Below are 18,133 nucleotides of genomic sequence, written 5' to 3'. Positions count from 1 at the left end.
GGATAGGAGAAGAATAAATGAAACAAGATGGGATTGGGAGGGAGACAAACCATAAATGACTCTTAATCTCACAAAACAAACTGGGGGTAGCTGGGGGGAGGTGGGATTGGGAGAGGGGGAGGGGGCTATGGACATTGGGGAGGGTATGTGCTATCGTGAGTGCTGTGAAGTGTGTAAACCTGGCGATTCACAGACCTGTACCCCTGGGGATAAAAATACATTATATGTTTATTAAAAAAAAAAAAATTTGGAAGGGGAGGCGAACCATAAGAGACTATGGACTCTGAAAAACAACCTGAGGGTTTTGAAGGGTCAGGGGTGGGAGGTTGGGGGAACAGGTGGTGGGTAATGGGGAGGCCACGTTTTGCATGGAGCACTGGGTGTTGTGCAAAAAGAATGAATACTGTTACGCTGAAAAAATAAATAAAATGGAAAAAAAAACAAAACAAAAACAAAAACAGACACATAGACCAGTGGAACAGAGTGGAGAGCCCAGATACGGACCCTCAACTCTATGGTCAAATAATCTTCGACAAAACAGGAAAAAATATTCAATGGAAAAGACAGTCTCTTCAATAAATGGTGCTGGGAAAACTGGACAGTGATATGTAGAAGAATGAAACTCGACCATTCTCTTACACCGTTCACAAAGATAAACTCGAAATGGATAAAAGACCTCAACGTGAGACAGGAATCTATCAGAATCCTAGAGGAGAACATAGGCAGTAACTTCTTCGATATCAGCCACAGCAACTTCTTTCAAGATATGTCTCCAAAGGCCAAGGAAACAAAAGCAAAAATGAACTTTTGGGACTTCATCAAGATCAAAAGCTTCTGCACAGCAAAGGAAACAGTCAACAAAACAAAGAGGCAACCCACGGAATGGGAGAAGATATTTGTAAGTGACAGTACAGACAAAAGGTTGATATCCAGGATCTACAAAGAACTTCTCAAACTCAACACACACAAAATAGATAATCATATCAAAAAATGGGCAGAAGATATGAACAGACACTTCTCCAACGAAGACATACAAATGGCTATCAGACACATGAAAAAATGTTCATCATCACTAGCCATCAGGGAGATTCAAATTAAAACAACATTGAGATACCACCTAACACCAGTTAGAATGGCCAAAATTAGCAAGACAGGAAACAACGTGTGCTGGAGAGGATGTGGAGAAAGGGGAATCCTCTTACACTGTTGGTGGGAATGCAAGTTAGTGCAGCCACTTTGGAGAACAGTGTGGAGATTCCTGAAGAAATTAAAAATAGAGCTTCCCTATGACCCTGCAATTGCACTGCTGGGTATTTACCCCAAAGATACAGATGTAGTGAAAAGAAGGGCCATCTGTACCCCAATGTTTATTGCAGCAATGGCTACGGTCGCCAAACTGTGGAAAGAACCAAGATGCCCTTCAACGGATGAATGGATAAGGAAGATGTGGTCCATATACACAATGGAGTATTATGCCTCCATCAGAAAGGACGAATACCCAACTTTTGTAGCAACATGGACAGGACTAGAAGAAATTATGCTGAGCGAAATAAGTCAAGCAGAGAGAGTCAAGTATCATATGGTCTCACTTATTTGTGGAGCATAACAAATAACATGGAGGACATGGGGAGATGGAGAGGAGAGGGAGTTGAGGGAAACTGGAAGGGGAGATGAACCATGAGAGACTATGGACTCTGAAAAACAACCAGAGGGTTATGAAGGGGTGGCGGGGGGTGGGGGGTGGGGAGTGGGGTGGGGTGGGAGGTTGAGGAACCAGATGGTGGGTAATAGGGAGGGCACGTACTGCATGGAGCACTGGGTGTGATGCCAAAACAATGAACACTGTTATGCTGTAAATAAGCAAATAAAAATAAATAAATAAATTAAAAAAAAAAATAAAGCAAAAAAAAAAAAAAAAGAAGAAGCTCAAGTACAAAGAAAGCAAATAACTTGTCTATAATTATAAGAAAGGTAGCAATATCAAGAAAAAACAGCCATCTTAAAGCCAAATTTATTTTTTAACCATCTTTTAGACCCTAGTTTATGAACATGGAGAATTGACCACTTAATAGGACAAAAGATGACCCTACTTTTCTATTTAGTTTTATATTTAATCAAGTGCACCAATTATGCATAGCAATTAAGAAAAGAGACAAATAAAAGATCCCAATTATACAAACAAGAGAATTTGTGGTGTAATATGAATATGATTTTCCTGGTCTTCATCAACAAATTAAATTGCTAGAGATGATTTTATAATGGATAAAAGGATAGATAAAATTAAATTTATAAAAAAAACAGAATTACTTAAACTTAAAAATCAACATTTTTTTTGAAAAATATGCATCACGCCTATTCTACGTACTTCACATATTTTAACCTCACATATTAAATCTTTACCATAATCCTATGAAACAAAGAACAAAAAATTTACATTTTACAAATGAGGAAACTAAGGCACAGAGAAGTAAAATTAACAAGCTCAAGGTAACACAGCATAACACCCAAGCAATCTGGCACCAAAGCCCACACTCTTAACACCATGCTATCCTGTTTTAAACTGTATGATTATTTTTAAATAAAATATATTTTATAAAAACCTAATACTAGTTTCCATTTAACATGCAAAGCTCAAGATATTTATATAATACTTATTAATATTTCTAGCTATATAGAATGAACATTTTATTTATGTAGCATTTTAGGAACACCTTTATAAAAAGACCACAAAATCCATAAAAAATTCACAAGTTATATACTAAAGACACAATTTTAAGGCATTTTCAGATGCTCTTCTATGGATGGTTTTAACTGATCAAAGAAAACCTACATATCCTATGGAAATTAATGTTAGTCAATCTAAAGAGCCCATCATTAGCTCTCAAACTATTTAGGAATATATAAAAAAAGAAATGAGACTGCTTTTAGATGACATTGTTGGTATGCAATGAACATATTGTTTAAATATCAGTTAAAATACCTTTTTCAAAAAATGTTGATCAAACTGACTTAATTCTAGAGAACAGAAAAAATATGTGAATCATGATTCAAAACCAGTATTGAAAGCAAGGTGGAGTTACAGGCCTGGTTATCTAAAAGTGGTCATCAGACCTGTAATTCTTTTCAAACTTTGGTTATATCACCATTTAAAAAAGAAGAAAATAAAACAACCACAAGAGTAAGCAGAAAAGGAAATCCAAGTCTAACGTCATCCCCATTGTTCTACCTCTAACATTTTTACATGTTACATTGTTCTACGTCTGCTGACAAAGTCCACTGCCAGTACATGCTGTAAAGAGAAATATTACCGAAGAATAAACAAAACCTGTTTTTTGAACTTCTTCACACCTAATTCTTTGCTGCCTACCTGAAATCCATGCTTGCCTCTCCACCACGTGCTTAACACTTTGGGGGGCATGTCAATAACAGAAACGATGTCTCCCACCTACGAGGAAAAATTTTAAGTGAGATTTTTTTAGTCAAATTTTAAACCAATTGTTATGTCTAGAATTTAAAATTTGAACTAGAACAAAAAGTTAAAGTACAATCCTTACTCTCAGGCTAATTATTTCTGGAAAAACATAATACCTTTTTCTGTAAAAAATTTAATAATCTTAACCATTTGTAAAGAAGAGGTCTAAAAAAAGTTAAGAAGCACGAAGATGGGGATCCAACTAACATATGTGCAGGAACTTCAGAAAGCCAAATTTAGAGCCTACGATTGTTGAATGCCAGGTGTCATACCATCATCACCAGTTCTGCTAAAACATGTTACTGCTACTAAAAGTGATCAGATCCACGTAGAAGGGACACTTTAAAATACTCATATTTAGAACAACCTTAGCTTTTATTAATAACATTTAGTGTACTGTTTTGAGCACTTGATATATTTTATTTAATCATATAACAAAGGCTTGCAATGTCTACAATCACCTGGTTACCCATAGTAAGTATAAAGTTGATGACAACTATACTTTTTTCAATACATGGTACAATATAACATTTTCACTTAATAGCCTACTTTCTTCACTCTAAATGACAAACTAATGAGTGTATACAAACTTTTACAAAATCATAAATACAAAAATCATAATGATAGTTTCAAACAATATATTGAATGGGAGTTACACTCTTCAATCAAAGTAAGTTAAGATTTCTAGGATAAAACATAGTAAAGTGCTTCAGAACAGTATTACTATGGTATACATATTGCTTTAAGAATTGTTCTTTGTATATTAACAACTGATCTTTCAGGCCATGAAAGAGTTATCTTCACTTCATTTTTGCTAACAGACATGGCATTTTCAAGACATGCATTCCTTTATGTATGGAACCTAAAAATTTATATTGTTTTTTTCTTAAACTGAGCAACTGTTAGCAGTTTTTTTGTCTCTCATCAGTCAATATTAAAGAACCTTAATTCCCATCCTTTTGCATCTGCTAGATAAAAATGTTCTTTTCACTTTTCATCTATTCTTTAACTCGGTCTTTGAACACACAATGAGAAGAAAGTATCATTGGGTATTGTTTTTAGGTACTAAAAACACAAAGACAAAAGACTTGACTTTCAAGATCATGGAGATAAACAGGATAACAACTATGATTGAGTGTAATAAGTGAAATGTCAGGGATAGGGGTGCCGGGCTGGCTCAGTCATAGAGTATGCAACTCTTGATCTCGAGGTTGTGGGTTCAAGCCCCATATTAGATGTAGCAATTACTTAAATATAAAATATTTTTTTAAAAAAAGAAAGAAAAAAAAAAGAAATGTCAACACAAGTTATTTGGGGATAGGTATTTGCACAGAGTAGGGAGAAGATAAAAGATGACTTCCTAAAAGAAATGGGAGCTACAAACTGAATTTTCAAGGATGAATATGGTCATTTAATAAAAATAGATGGCATTCCAGGCTGAAAGATAATGAGGTATAGGAAAAGGGCCTGAGTCTTTAGTCATTTACCTCTAAAGTCAATTCATCAGGGGCCCGAGCAGTGTACCTCTTGATAACATGGGCAGCACCAACAGCAGGAGTGTTAATGGATGATTCCTCATGAACTAGAAGATGATTTCCCTTATTATCAATCTATAACAAAGAAAATGAACTATGAGATGGTTAAAGACATGGGACTTGCAAAAGTTTCTTTGACTATTCATAAAAAACATTCAATTTGATTTTGAGAAACCACAACCTGAAGAATCTTTAAAAAACTACTATTATGTATTGAGTACTTAATGTATACCAGTCATTGTGCTGTGCACAGAACATGACTTAATTTAATCCTCATAACTCTAAAAGATACTTAACACCATTATCATCATTTAAACATGAAGATGCTAAAGCTAAAAGAGGTTATATAATTCATGAGAAATTAAATAATTTATCCAAGAGCACACAGCCAATAATGGAAGAGCCAATATCTCAATGCAGGTTGGCCTGGCTCTAAGTTCCATATTCTATTTCCTGTCTTCCAATTTCCACTGAGAGGACAGATTAATATAATTTTATGTATGCAAACTAAGGAGAAATACCTAACATATTTTCTGGATACTGTAATACACAATACTTAATCTTAAATTGGACTCTTCAAAAGGCGAATTATCTCTTGTTCATAAATAATTGAAAAATATTTTTAATTACTAAGTCAACTAAATACACACACACACACACACACACACACACATATATATACACACACTATATATATACATGTTAATACATTAAATACCAAAATAAGAGGTGCCATTGCAATTCACAAGATATATTTAAATTAGTTGACTGGATTCTCGAAGAAAGATAGATCTGAGATAAAAAATCCTTAATGTATCATTTTATCCTTCCAAAAAATAAGAATAAACTCCATTTCTTTGATTCCTGAAACTCAAAAGCTATCAAAATTAAATTAATATTAAATTTCTGAAGTAGACAGTTTAAAAATAAATTTTGATACGAGGTGAATTAGATAATACCTCCATCCAAGTAAGGGCAGGTCCACAATTGATCTTGTTGCCAGCAATTGCTGAAAGGCGGGACAGGTAAGCCATAAGCATCTGAGTGACAGACTAAGAAAGAAAAGTGACAGAGAAAGAAAAGATTCAGTGGTAACTCAAAGTCAAGATACAGCACTCTGTTCATGTAACTGGTATAAACTGGTTTCTGGGGGCAAAAAATCAGCAGATTTTTAGGCATTTTAATAGTTATAGGGGATTCTTCACAGAGGCTCAAGAGTTCCATTTAGTGAAATCACAGGCACTTACACAGAAATCCCCTGTCTTGTGAAGAACTTTAACTGCTATCTCCTCGTCATCAGGGGTCATACTAGTTTATAGCTTCTAACCTTATTGCTGTCTCTATTTTTATATTGAAAATATAAAAAAGATAATTATAGCAGAGACATACTTGGCCTTTCTGCCCAGCCTCCTCCTGGCTACCTTGAAACTCTCCGGGACCTGCTGTAATCTTCGATGCATGCAGCCATGACAGGACAGCCACGTTCATGTGTGATTGCACACCATGGGTCCGTGGAATGGTCCAGGACCAATTAGCTGGCCTAACAAGAGTTACGGTAGGAATTAGGAATTATGATACAAAATTTCAGCTCATTCTGGTGGCTGTCTTAAAAAGAGAGAATAAAAACCTGGGAACTTTTCTTGGTGGCCATGTCCTGAGACAGCCTGAGAAAGAAAAATGTGACAAGTAGGTGGAGATGGGAAACGGAGACGGACTTCGAGGTTTCCTATGATACAAAAGAATCTGTGACTTTAAGATGTTCCTGAGACCCTGCTGCTGTGTCAGATCTTACAAGACTGAGGAGATAGCGACTTTGTCCTACCTACTTAACTGCCCTGGAATTAATTAGAAATTTGAAAGGGCTTCCCCTCAGGATGTGAAAAGTATCTGCACTCTTTTCAAGCATCCAATGCGGCTGCTGAGGAGTCTAATGTCAAAACAATTCTTGTTCTTTTAAGAAAGTGTTTTGCCCTCTGAAATCTTTTTGGATTTTCTGTTTTGGCATTTTGAAATTTCACTATAGTGTCTCTAAATGCATGTCTTTCCAATCATCATACTTAGCACTTACTGGGCCCATCCGATCTGAAACATGACTTTCTTTAGTTTTAGGGAATTTCTTACATTAATTTTAGTTACTTCCATCTACTGTATCCTCATAGAACTCCTAGAAGAGGGAAGCAGTAGGATCTTCAGGATCTATTCTCCATGATTGCCATTATTCTCCCCCAAGTTTTCATCCTTCTCTCTGTTCTGGGATTATATTCTTATAAAATTTGCTCTCCTAGCTCACTAATGCTCTCTTCATCTGTGTCCATGTTGCACACAGTCCAACTATTCAGGTTTGCGAAAACTAAAATGAACTTAAATAAGCACATTTTCATTTCAAAGATCTTGGGTTTTTTTTTTTTTTTTTATATAACTCTCCTCTCATTCCATGGCTGATTGCCTTACTTCCTCTCTGAGGACAGCCTGTTTGCTATTTTCAGTTATTATATTTATTGAGCTTATACAATCAAGACTTCTAGTTTGTCACCTTCAATCCTCTTGTACATGTTTTTTCTGCTGTATTTGCTCATCTCCATAAATCTTACCCGATCTACTCCCAAAGATTCCTCACAATTTTGATGGTTGTTCATTTCTGATGTTATAAAGAATCTCTTCCCATTTAAATTTTTTAAAAATCTTTTCTCTTTTTACTAGAAGTATGGCAGGAGTGGAGTTAAGGGCACAGATACGGCATGTCATCATAAACTATGCCTTTCTCTAATTATTAGTGAGGTCAACATTTTTTCATATTTTTGCTTCCATATTTTATGTTCCCTTTAAAGAATGGTCTGCTCATATAGATAGTGTATTTATATATTATGAATTTAAAAGAATTACACCCCAAACCTACTTTAATTCTAAACATTCTTCAGAGCATTACTAAATTTTTTGTTATGAGATAATTAAATTATCCCAGGAATCATCCTGATTGTTCAATATAAGCTTTTATTTAGTATACACATAAAACTTTCTGCTAATTTATATACAGTGATTACTGCTGCAAGTACTAAATGCTTACCTCTGGACTGTCTTTCAGGGCATCAGAACGGGGAAGCTCTGAGAGTTGGGAGAATCGTCGATCATAAATACACAAATGAAGATGTTTATCAAGTACCCGAAAATCTTCATAACTTCTTTTAACAATCCAACTTTTGCCCTATGGTAAGAAAGAAAAGAAGCTTTTCTATAATGGCTTTATATTCATGATATTTTATATTTGCTAATGAAAAGCTCATCAACTTCATAGTAAATAGGTAAATAGTTAAAGATTTATTTACTTATTTAAGAGAGAGAAAGAAACCACATGAGCAGGGGCCAGGAGGAGGGAGAGGGAGAGAACCCTCAAGCAGACTTCCTGCTGAGCATGGAGCCTAGTGTGAATGCCAGGCTGGATCCCACAACCCACGAGATCGTGACCTGAGCCAAAACGAAGAGTCAGACACTCAACCAACTGAGCCACCCAGGTGCCCAGGTAAACAGGTAAACTCTGAAACACCCTAGTGAGTTATAGTACATTAAAATGTCAGTAAGGGAAAATAACATAAAACTCTCTACTGACCATCTTTCTACTGCTGGCTGTAGAAAGTCCACTGGCTCTCTTTGGGAGTAATAACTGCTAGATGATAAGACAGTATGTGACCTTAAACCCACAGAAAGAACCATAAAATAATTTTGGATGGGAGAATATTATAAAAAATTAAAGAAAAATAAAACCAAGTTACTGATAGTTATCACCAACGTTTTCTAAGACTAAGACTGGAAAATCGAAACCACTGAAGTCCTAGTCAATACACATTCGATATGGATGTATTATCTAGAACTCACCATACCTCCCAACAACTGCAGGCTTTTTTCCTCTCCTTGCCCAATCTCGCAAGCTCATCAAAAATGAAAATCCCCTCACAGAGCATATTTACTACATTCTACCTTCTAATTTTCTCTTGACTCTATTACTTTCTGTAACCCAAGCTTTAGTAGGGATGAACATCTCTTACTGCTAATGCTCCTTACCTTTGATCTTCCCTGCTCCCTCCCCACCAGTACAAAACACAAAGCTTATCAGGTAAACATTATCACAATTCCTTCAAAAACTCCCATGGTCAGCACTAATGAGCAGATCCCAAGTGCACACCATTTAGTTTTGCAACTGAAACTAATTTTATGCAGAGGCATTCACCTCATAAAAAATCTGGAAGGAGTGCAGGAAATACCCTTCAGAGCAACCATCTCAGAACTGAAGAAATGCAGTATAGCTCTTCTCCATTTGCCCCAGCCTAAAGGGGCAGAAACAGAAGGCATCACTTCCCAGGAGAGAGATGTACTGAATTCTAACCACAGGTATGTTAAAACTAACGTGATAAACTTGTATTGTCCTACTCTGGACTGTAATTCTATACCGCATGGGTGGAGAACAATACTAATTCCTTGTCTGAGAGGGTTTCTAGAATGAAATAAGACAATACACGTGGCCGAGACTATTAACGAACGGTGTCCTGATCACTATTCTAAGAAATACTAGTTCCATGAGGCTGAAATAGCTGAAATGGGATTCAGTTAATTCTGATGATCAGCCCGAAATGGGAACCACTGATCCACAGGATAAAGTCCAAACATATCTGCACATATCATGGCTTTCATCCTCTGAGCTCTATCTTAAATTATACGCTGATCTCAGTCATTAATCCTCCATGCTCTTTCTTTGCTTCCAGTTATGCTCAATTACTTGCATTTATTCAGTTTATGAGATGTTTGCTCCCTTTCTTGCCTCCCTGATCTTTAAGTGCTGTTTCTTCTGTTATGAAAAGTCATTCTTTTATTCTTTGCTGAAGTAAGTTCCTGTTTTCTCAGTTCTACCACTGCCTTGAACCCAAAGATTTCCTAAATACCACAGGGGGTTAAATACTTGTTCCTTTGGATCACAAAAAAGAAAAAAAGAAAGAAAGAAACAACAAAGGCAGAAAAAAAATAAAAGCAGGATACAGTTACAGTTATTTTCTCTTTCATACACCTTTTTAAAATTATGGGCCGCTTCAAATATCAGAAACGTACATAAAAAAAATTTATCACATACTTATGTCTCTATCACAGAGATTAAACAGATACTGACTTTTTTGTTTCAAACTCTGGATGTATTTTAAAAGAACCAATTATCATAGATACAAAGTCCCATTCTTTTGTGTTCCTCTTCTAAAGGTGAGGACAGGAGTTCATGTGCATTTTATAATGCATAAATGCATTTTATACCTTTAGTATATAGCAAGTATTCAGTGCATCGTCCAAAACAAGTAACAAAATTTTATTTCCTTCTCTATGGATCTAATCACAAATTAAGTAATTCACTCAAAATTTCAGATAGGTGGGGCGCCTGGGTGGCTCAGTGGGTTAAAGCCTCTGCCTTTGGCTCAGGTCATGATCCTAGGGTCCTGGGATCGAGCCCCGTATCAGGCTCTCTGCTCAGCGGGGAGCCTGCTTCCTCCTCTCTCTCTCTGCCTGCCTCTCTGCCTACTTGTGATCTCTGTCTGTCAAATAAGTAAATAAAAATTAAAAAAAAAATTTCAGATAGGTTATGTGAGAGAATATTAATTAAAATACATGCCAAATAAAAATAATTTAAGTTATCATCTGGACAAGAAGGTTTTACTGCCATGACCCACAGTATTTTAAATTTATCCACTCCATCTTCTGATTTGGGTTTGGCCTAAAGTGTTTTTTAGAAAGTGCATATGACTACTTTAGGTACAGTACTGCAAAGTCTAATTTGCCCAAGTAATTACCAAAGCACGCTATTTACCTTATTTACATTACCTGCACGGATTCTGAAAGTAAACAGATTTACCTCTTGACATAAAGAAAGAGCTAAGAACTTGATGTTAGGATCAGAATGTCCCCACTGTGAGTCCTGGCTCTTTAAGAATTTAATGAAGTAAATTAATGTAAAGTGATTGGTAAAGTACCAGGTAACAGAAATGACTCAGTACATGCTGGTTATTTCTATTCTTTATTGATTTAGAGAAATTGTTCTGGGCCAAACATAGTAAAGTTAGAAAACAGAGTTTCCAAACAATTCCCCACAGTATTCGGCAGAACAAATGACTGGTCACCAAAAGCACAGAAACTTAAAGGAAAAAACACCATTACTGACTACCTTTAAGTACATCAGGGTTTCAACCAGGGAAGTAATGTATCTTTAGAGGTCACAGGTTATTTTCCATACTGGTTGAATTACCAGTTCTAGCTATTAATTTTTTGCTTAAAAGAAGCAAGAAAGAAGTTGGTAGGGCTTTCTTACTTAAGACTTCTTCCTACAATACATTTAAAATCTATTTTCAAAAGAGGATTTTGTGCTTTACATTTGTTCTGCAAGTTCAACTTTTTAGTTCCTCTGGTTCTGTCTTATCAAGCACCAATAAAAATAAGAAGCCCAATGAAAACACATTGTGATTCAGTCATATTTCAGAAAGGATCTTATTGTCAGGTTAAAAGTAAATCAGACTTCCAATTTCTTTCCCAGTATATAAAGAGCTTAGAGATTGCTCCTCTGTCCTAACAAGTAAAAAGCTGAACAAGTAAAAAGCTGTCCTAACAAGTAACAAACTGAAAAATCAGTTAACTCTTCATAGATCCATGAGAGAAATGAGGTGACAAGGCAACTGCTCTTCCCAGAACTGGAGAGACATAGAAGTCTAGAAAAAAAGAAAGAGCTAAACTCAATTATCTACAGTTCTATCTTTAAAAAAAACAGAAAATTAAACCAAAGTAAACAGACTAAATAAAAAAGTTATAGTAGAAATCAATAAACTTGAAAACAGGAAATCAACAGAGAAAATTAACAAAACCAAAAGCTGATTCTTTGGTAAGATTGCTAAAATCAATAAACCCCTAGGTAGGCTAAGTAAAACAAAAAGAAGAGAAAATACAAATTACTAATATCAGAAATGAAAGAGAGAACATCACAACAGATATGAACATTAAAAGGATAATAAACACTATAAATAACTTCTATGCTCATATATTTGTTAACCTAGATGAAACTAACCCAAGATCCTCAAAAGACACAATCTGACAAAACTTACACAAAAAAAAAAAAAATGGACAATCTGAATAAGGCCTATATCTATTTAAAATACTGAATCAGTAATTTTTAAGCTTCCAAAAGAGAAAGCTCCAGGCCAAGATTCACAATGTTTGAATTGTAACAAATACAACAAATATTTAAGAAATAAATACTTCAGAAAGAAATTATACTAATTCCCTATACTCTCTTTCAGAAGACTGAAACAGAGGGAATACTTCCCAATTCATCCTATAACGCTAGAATTAACATGCTACCAAAACAAGACAAAGACATTACAAAGAAAGGAAAACTACAGAACACATCTCTCAAGAATACTGATGAAAAAAATCAACATTATTAGCTAACTGAATCCAACAACATGGAAAATAATTATATACCAAAATCAAGTGGAATCTATCACAGGCATGCACGTAAAGCTGGTTCAACATTCAAAATTAGTTAATGAAATTAATCACATCAATAAGCTAAAGAAGTAAAAACACATGATCACATTGGCAAATGTACAAAAAGTGTTTGCAAATATCCAACACTCGTTCATGATAAAAATTCTCAGTAAACTAAGGTTAGTGGGATACCTCCTCAACTTGATAAAGACTGTCTATAAAATCTACAGTGGGTATCATTAGTAATAGTGAGAAACCTGAAGCTTTCCAAATAAGATCAGGAAAAAGGTAAGGATGTCCCCTCTCTCCACTGCTTTTCAACCCTGTACTGGAATTCCTAGCTAATGCATTAAGGCAAGAAAAGGAAATAGAATATATACAAATGGACAAGGAAGAAATTAAACAGCCTTTGTACACAGAAGACATAATCGTTTATGTATACACTACAAAATAATTATCTAAAATCCTCTGGAACTACTAAGTGATTATACCAAAAAGCAGAATACAAAGTTAATATACAAACAGTCAACTGATTTCCTAGGCGCCAACAATGAATAAGTTCAATTTGAAATTAAAAACACAATAGCATTTATATAAGCACCCTCCAAAAAAAGAAAAAATTAAGTCTAAGTCTAAAAAACTATGTACAAGATCTATATGAAGAAAAGTATAAGACTATGGTAGAAGTAAACAAAGGACTAAAAAATTTGAGAGCTATACCATGTTCAAGGATAAGAAATCTCAATATTGTCAAGATGTCTACTCTGCTCAACTTGATCAGGATTCACAGTGCTATGCCAATCAAAACCAAAGGAAGTTATTTTTGTCAGTATCAACAAACTGTTTCTAAAGTTAATATAAAGAGGCAAAAGACCAAGAATATCTACCACAATATTGACAGAGAAGAACAAAGTTGGAAGAATGACACTAAGTGATTTCAAAACTTATCAGAAAGCTACAATAACCAAAACAGTGTGGTATGGGCAAAAAAATAAAAACACCAATGTAACAAAATAGAGAGTCCAGAAATACCTAAATATCGTCAACCAAACTTTGACAAAAGAGAAAAGGCAATACAATAGATAAAAAGCCTTTTCAAAAACTAGTGTTGGAAAAATTGGCAAAATCAATAGGCAAAAATATAAATATAGGTTTATAGCTTTCACAAAATCACTCAAAATGGATCACAGACCTTAACGTAAAATGCAAACAGTAAAACCCAGAAAATAACATGGGAGAATACAGAGATGATCTTGGGTTTGGTGAGGGACTTTTTAGGATACAACACTAGAGGCACAATCCATGAAAGAATTGATGAGCTGACCGTCAATGAAATAAAAATTTTCTGCTGTGTCAAGACACTATCAAGAAAATGAAAAAAACAAGTAATAGACTTGAGTGAAAATCTTGACAAAAGATTTTTCTGGTAAAGGACTATTATCCCGAATATACAAAGAACTCTTAAAAATCAACAATAAGAAAACAACTCATTTAAAAATGGCCCAAAGACCTTAACAGAGACCTCACCAAAAAGATATGTAAATGATCACTAAATATATGAAAAGATGCTCCATATCACATGTTATGAGGAAAATGCAAACTAAGATGAGATACTACTGCACACCTATCAGAATGGCAAAAATTCAGAACTGATAAAACCAAATGCTGACAAAGATGTGAAGCAACAGGATATTTTTTTCATTGCTAGTAGGAATACAAAATGGTAAACCCACTTTGGAAGACAGTATGTCAGTTTCTTATGAAACTAAACATACCTTACCATAGGTTCCAGCAACTAGACCCCTTGGTGTTTATCAAGTAAGCTAAAAGTTATGTACACACAAAAGCCTGCATGTGAATGTTTATAGCAACTTTATTCATGCTGAAATTTACAAGCAATCAAGATGTCCTTCAGCTGGTGGATGTAATGTGGTGGTTAGGTAAACTGTGGTACATCCTAACAATGGAATATTATCCAGCACTAAGAAGAAAGAAACCATGAGAAGACACAGAGGCAACTTGAATGCATATTATTAAGTGAAAGAAGCCAAGCTGGAAAGGCTATATACTGTAATAATTCAAACTATATGACATTTTGAAAAAAGGCAAAACTACAGAGACAATAAAAATATCTGTGGTTACCACTGGTTAGGGAGAAGTGAAAGATAAATACAGCACAGAGAATTTTTAGGGCAATGAAACTATTTTGTATGATACCATATGGTGGATATATATTGTTATAAATCTGTCCAAACCCACAGAATGTAAAACACCATGACTAAACCCTTGCTGACAAAGGTATGTAGTATCAATTGTAACAAAGATACCATGTTGGGGGGAAAGATGTCCATAGTGAACAAGGTTGAGCATATGTGGGGATACAAGGTAAACAGGAACCTTGAACTTTTCACTAAAGTGTTCTGTGAACCTAAAACTATTCTAAAAAATATACTAATTTTTTAAAAGTAGTCATGTTTTCTTCTTTCTAAGCAGTATTACTCAAGGAAATAAATATCAACAACCAACCACAAAAATGCAAAAGAACCTAGAAAAGTAAGTGGTGGTATGGTGGGGGACTGGATGTCAAAATTCATTTCCTTATATAACAGTGAACTGGTTTCTTTCAATTTTTAAAAAAATGTTCTTATCCCAGTAAAGTCTGTTCTTTTAAACAGATCATTCTCAAAATTAAAACTTCAATATAATTTGCAAATCATCTAAAACTGTTAAATTCACTGAGAAAATTCTAAATATAGTAAAATACCTCCCATTTTACAGATATGAAAGAACTTGAAATTTCATAGGAAAAAATTTCATATGCAGGTTTAATCATCAAATTTCCAAATAAACCGAATAAAATACAATTGACCCTTGACCAACATGGGGCATTGACCTCAGTGCACAGTCAAAAATCCACATATTGGGGCACCTGGGTGGCTCAGTGGATTAAGCCTCTGCCTTTGGCTCAGGTCATGATCTCAGGTTCCTGGGATCAAGCCCCACATCGGGCTCTCTGCTCAGCAGGGAGCCTGCTTCCCCCTCTCTCTGTCTCTGCCTGCCTCTCTGCCTACTTGTGATCTCTGCCTGTCAAATAAACAAATAAAATCTTTTTTTAAAAAAAATCCACATATTAAGTTTTGCTCCTCCAAAACATAACTTCTAATAGCCTACTCTGGAAGCCATGGAATAACAGAAAAAGCCAATAAGCATATTTTGTATGTTATACTATGTACTATATATATATATATATTTTTTTTTACTGTATTCTTAAAGTAAGGTAGAAGAAAGAAGTGTTATTAAGAAAATCATAAGGAAGAGAAGATACATTTACAGGAATACACTGTATTTATTTAAAAAAAAATCTATGTGTAAGTGGAATCATGCTACTTAGACCAGTGTTGTTCAAGGATCAACTACAAATGATCAGAATATTTTAGAAATTTACTTCTTTTATAAATAACAAAACAAAAACAATTCAAAAAACTCATGTATATCTGCTTAAATTTTTAAACTTCTAATTTACTGCTAACTTCTAACCTTAATAGTTATTACTATCAAGTAATTTTTGTTATCCAACCAGTAACAAGATATCAACAATTCTTGGTAAGGCTAAAAAAAGATGAGAGAAAAAGAAATCACTAATGTACATAGGATCAAATTTCTAAGACAAAAATTTGTTCTTCTTCCTCTCATTACTGAGGACCTACACAGTACAAGAACTGGAGTAAGCATTAGAAATGTCAGAGAACCATCAAATCTCTGATTTCTCAAAATTTATTTCTACTGAGAAAAATAAGTGTTACTGAAGTATCATTGAAATGGAATGTTACACAGTAGTTTCAGGGGCACAACACAGTGCTTCAACAATCATAAGCATTACAAAATGCTCACCATGGTAAGTGTAGTTACCATCTGTCATCGTGCAATGTTACTACACTCCATGATTTATGTATTTTGTAACTCCCTTCACCTATTTTGCCCATCTCACCAACCACCTCCCCTGTGTCAAACATCAGTTTGTTCTCTATAATTGAGTCTATTTCTGTTTTGTTTGTTTTGATTTTTAGAGTCCACATATAAGTGAAGCCATATGGTATTTGTCCTTCTGTCTGACTTATTTCACTCGGCATTATACCCTCTAGTTCCATCCATGTTGTCACAAGTAGCAAGCTCTCCTTCTTTTTTATGGGTGAATAATATTTCAATGTGTGTATATACACCATAACTTCATCTGTTCATCTATTAACGGCTGCCTAGGGTTGATTCCATACCTTGGCTATTGTAAATAATGCTGTAATAAACACAGAAGTGCATGTATCTTTTTGAACAAATACTTTTTAAAGTAAATAAATACATAAGTAAAATAATTATAACTTCATTCTGTGAGGAGATTAAACAAGAACCTACCTCAGGGAAGGTAGTCAGGAAAAGCCCTTCTGAGGAGGTGGTATCTAGACTCTAACCTGAAAACTGAGAAGGCACCAGACACAGCAAGTGCAGTGTAAACAGAGTTACAAGATGAGCAATATTCAACATTTTATAGTAGGAAAGGACTTAGTCAAACTGAATGAAAGTCAGCGTGACCAGAACAAAGAAATGAGCAGACTGTCATGACATGATGCAGAAGAGGTAGGCAAGGTCCAGATCAGGTGGGACTTTCACAGGACTTGGTTAGCAGTTTGGGTTCAGTTCTAAATACAGTGAAAATTTATTGAAGAGTGTTAACCATGAAGATAACATTTTCAATTTACATTTTACATCACTCCAGCAGTTTAAATGGTTTTAATTGATTATAGGATGCAAGCACAAATGCTAATCACAACATCCCAACAAGATACAGCACCTTGGGCTAGTTTGGTAATAACATAGATGGAAAAAGACAAATTCTAGATATATTTGCTGTTCTTTCTGAGAAGAACAGTCCTCACCCATGTCCTTGGAAGTCCCTTTATCATGGAAAAGTTAACTGAAAAAGAATAAATTCTCTCTTTAATGGTATGATGAAGTTCAGTAAAAAAAGAATGATCTGAAAAGAAAATGAACTGATTTAACCTTAGCAGGGCCTTATCCTAGATATAGGACTTCACATAAGTTACTTAACACCTATCAGCAACAGTTTACTCACCTATAAAATGAAAACAGTAACACATTTCACAAAAGAGTTACAAGGTTTGGATGTTTAACAACCTATCTATATATTTTGTTCATATACAGATGCTCTACAAATGTGATTAGTCAACCCCACCCCTTATAACGGCATTTTCTAAGTAGACTAAGTGGAGGAGATATTTAATACCAAGGAATGCATTTCTGATGGTGGAATTTCGAGCAAGAGATATTTTGAGGCAGGAAAGCATTCCCCTAAAACCAACTGTTTACCCCACCTACCAGGACATAAAGGAGCTTTCAGAGTACAGTAAATATTTATGAAAAACTTGATCCTCAGAAAAAATAGACTATTATATAATGATGAATTCTCATTAAAATACAAAGGTAGTTAATACAATCCAAACACAATAAACCATTCATTTCAACCAGTCTAAAGCTTACAATGAAACAAAAAAAAAAAAAAGGACTTTATTAAGCAGCAATTTCTTACACTAACAAAACTATACTTACAGAA

The 18,133-nt window shown here is 34.7% G+C and overlaps 1 protein-coding gene across 4 annotated transcripts in view; it reads right to left on the bottom strand.

Moving 5' to 3' along the window:
- The window catches only part of ARHGAP32 (Rho GTPase activating protein 32), a 306,642-nt gene that overhangs the window by 95,718 nt on the left and 192,791 nt on the right, over nt 1-18,133 (bottom strand). For all 4 annotated transcript variants that reach the window (XM_046015295.1, XM_046015298.1, XM_046015296.1 and 1 more), the window contains 4 exons: nt 8,072-8,209; nt 5,967-6,059; nt 4,960-5,082; nt 3,368-3,445 (listed from right to left, as the gene is read on the bottom strand). In XM_046015295.1, coding sequence (XP_045871251.1) covers nt 3,368-3,445; nt 4,960-5,082; nt 5,967-6,059; nt 8,072-8,209 — 432 coding nt within the window. The remainder of the gene's footprint in view (nt 1-3,367; nt 3,446-4,959; nt 5,083-5,966; nt 6,060-8,071; nt 8,210-18,133) is intronic.

This window comes from Meles meles, chromosome 8, assembly GCF_922984935.1.
Source record: "Meles meles chromosome 8, mMelMel3.1 paternal haplotype, whole genome shotgun sequence".
In the NCBI taxonomy this organism is placed as follows: Eukaryota; Metazoa; Chordata; class Mammalia; order Carnivora; family Mustelidae; genus Meles; species Meles meles.
This window is presented reverse-complemented; position numbering and strand designations above follow the sequence as displayed.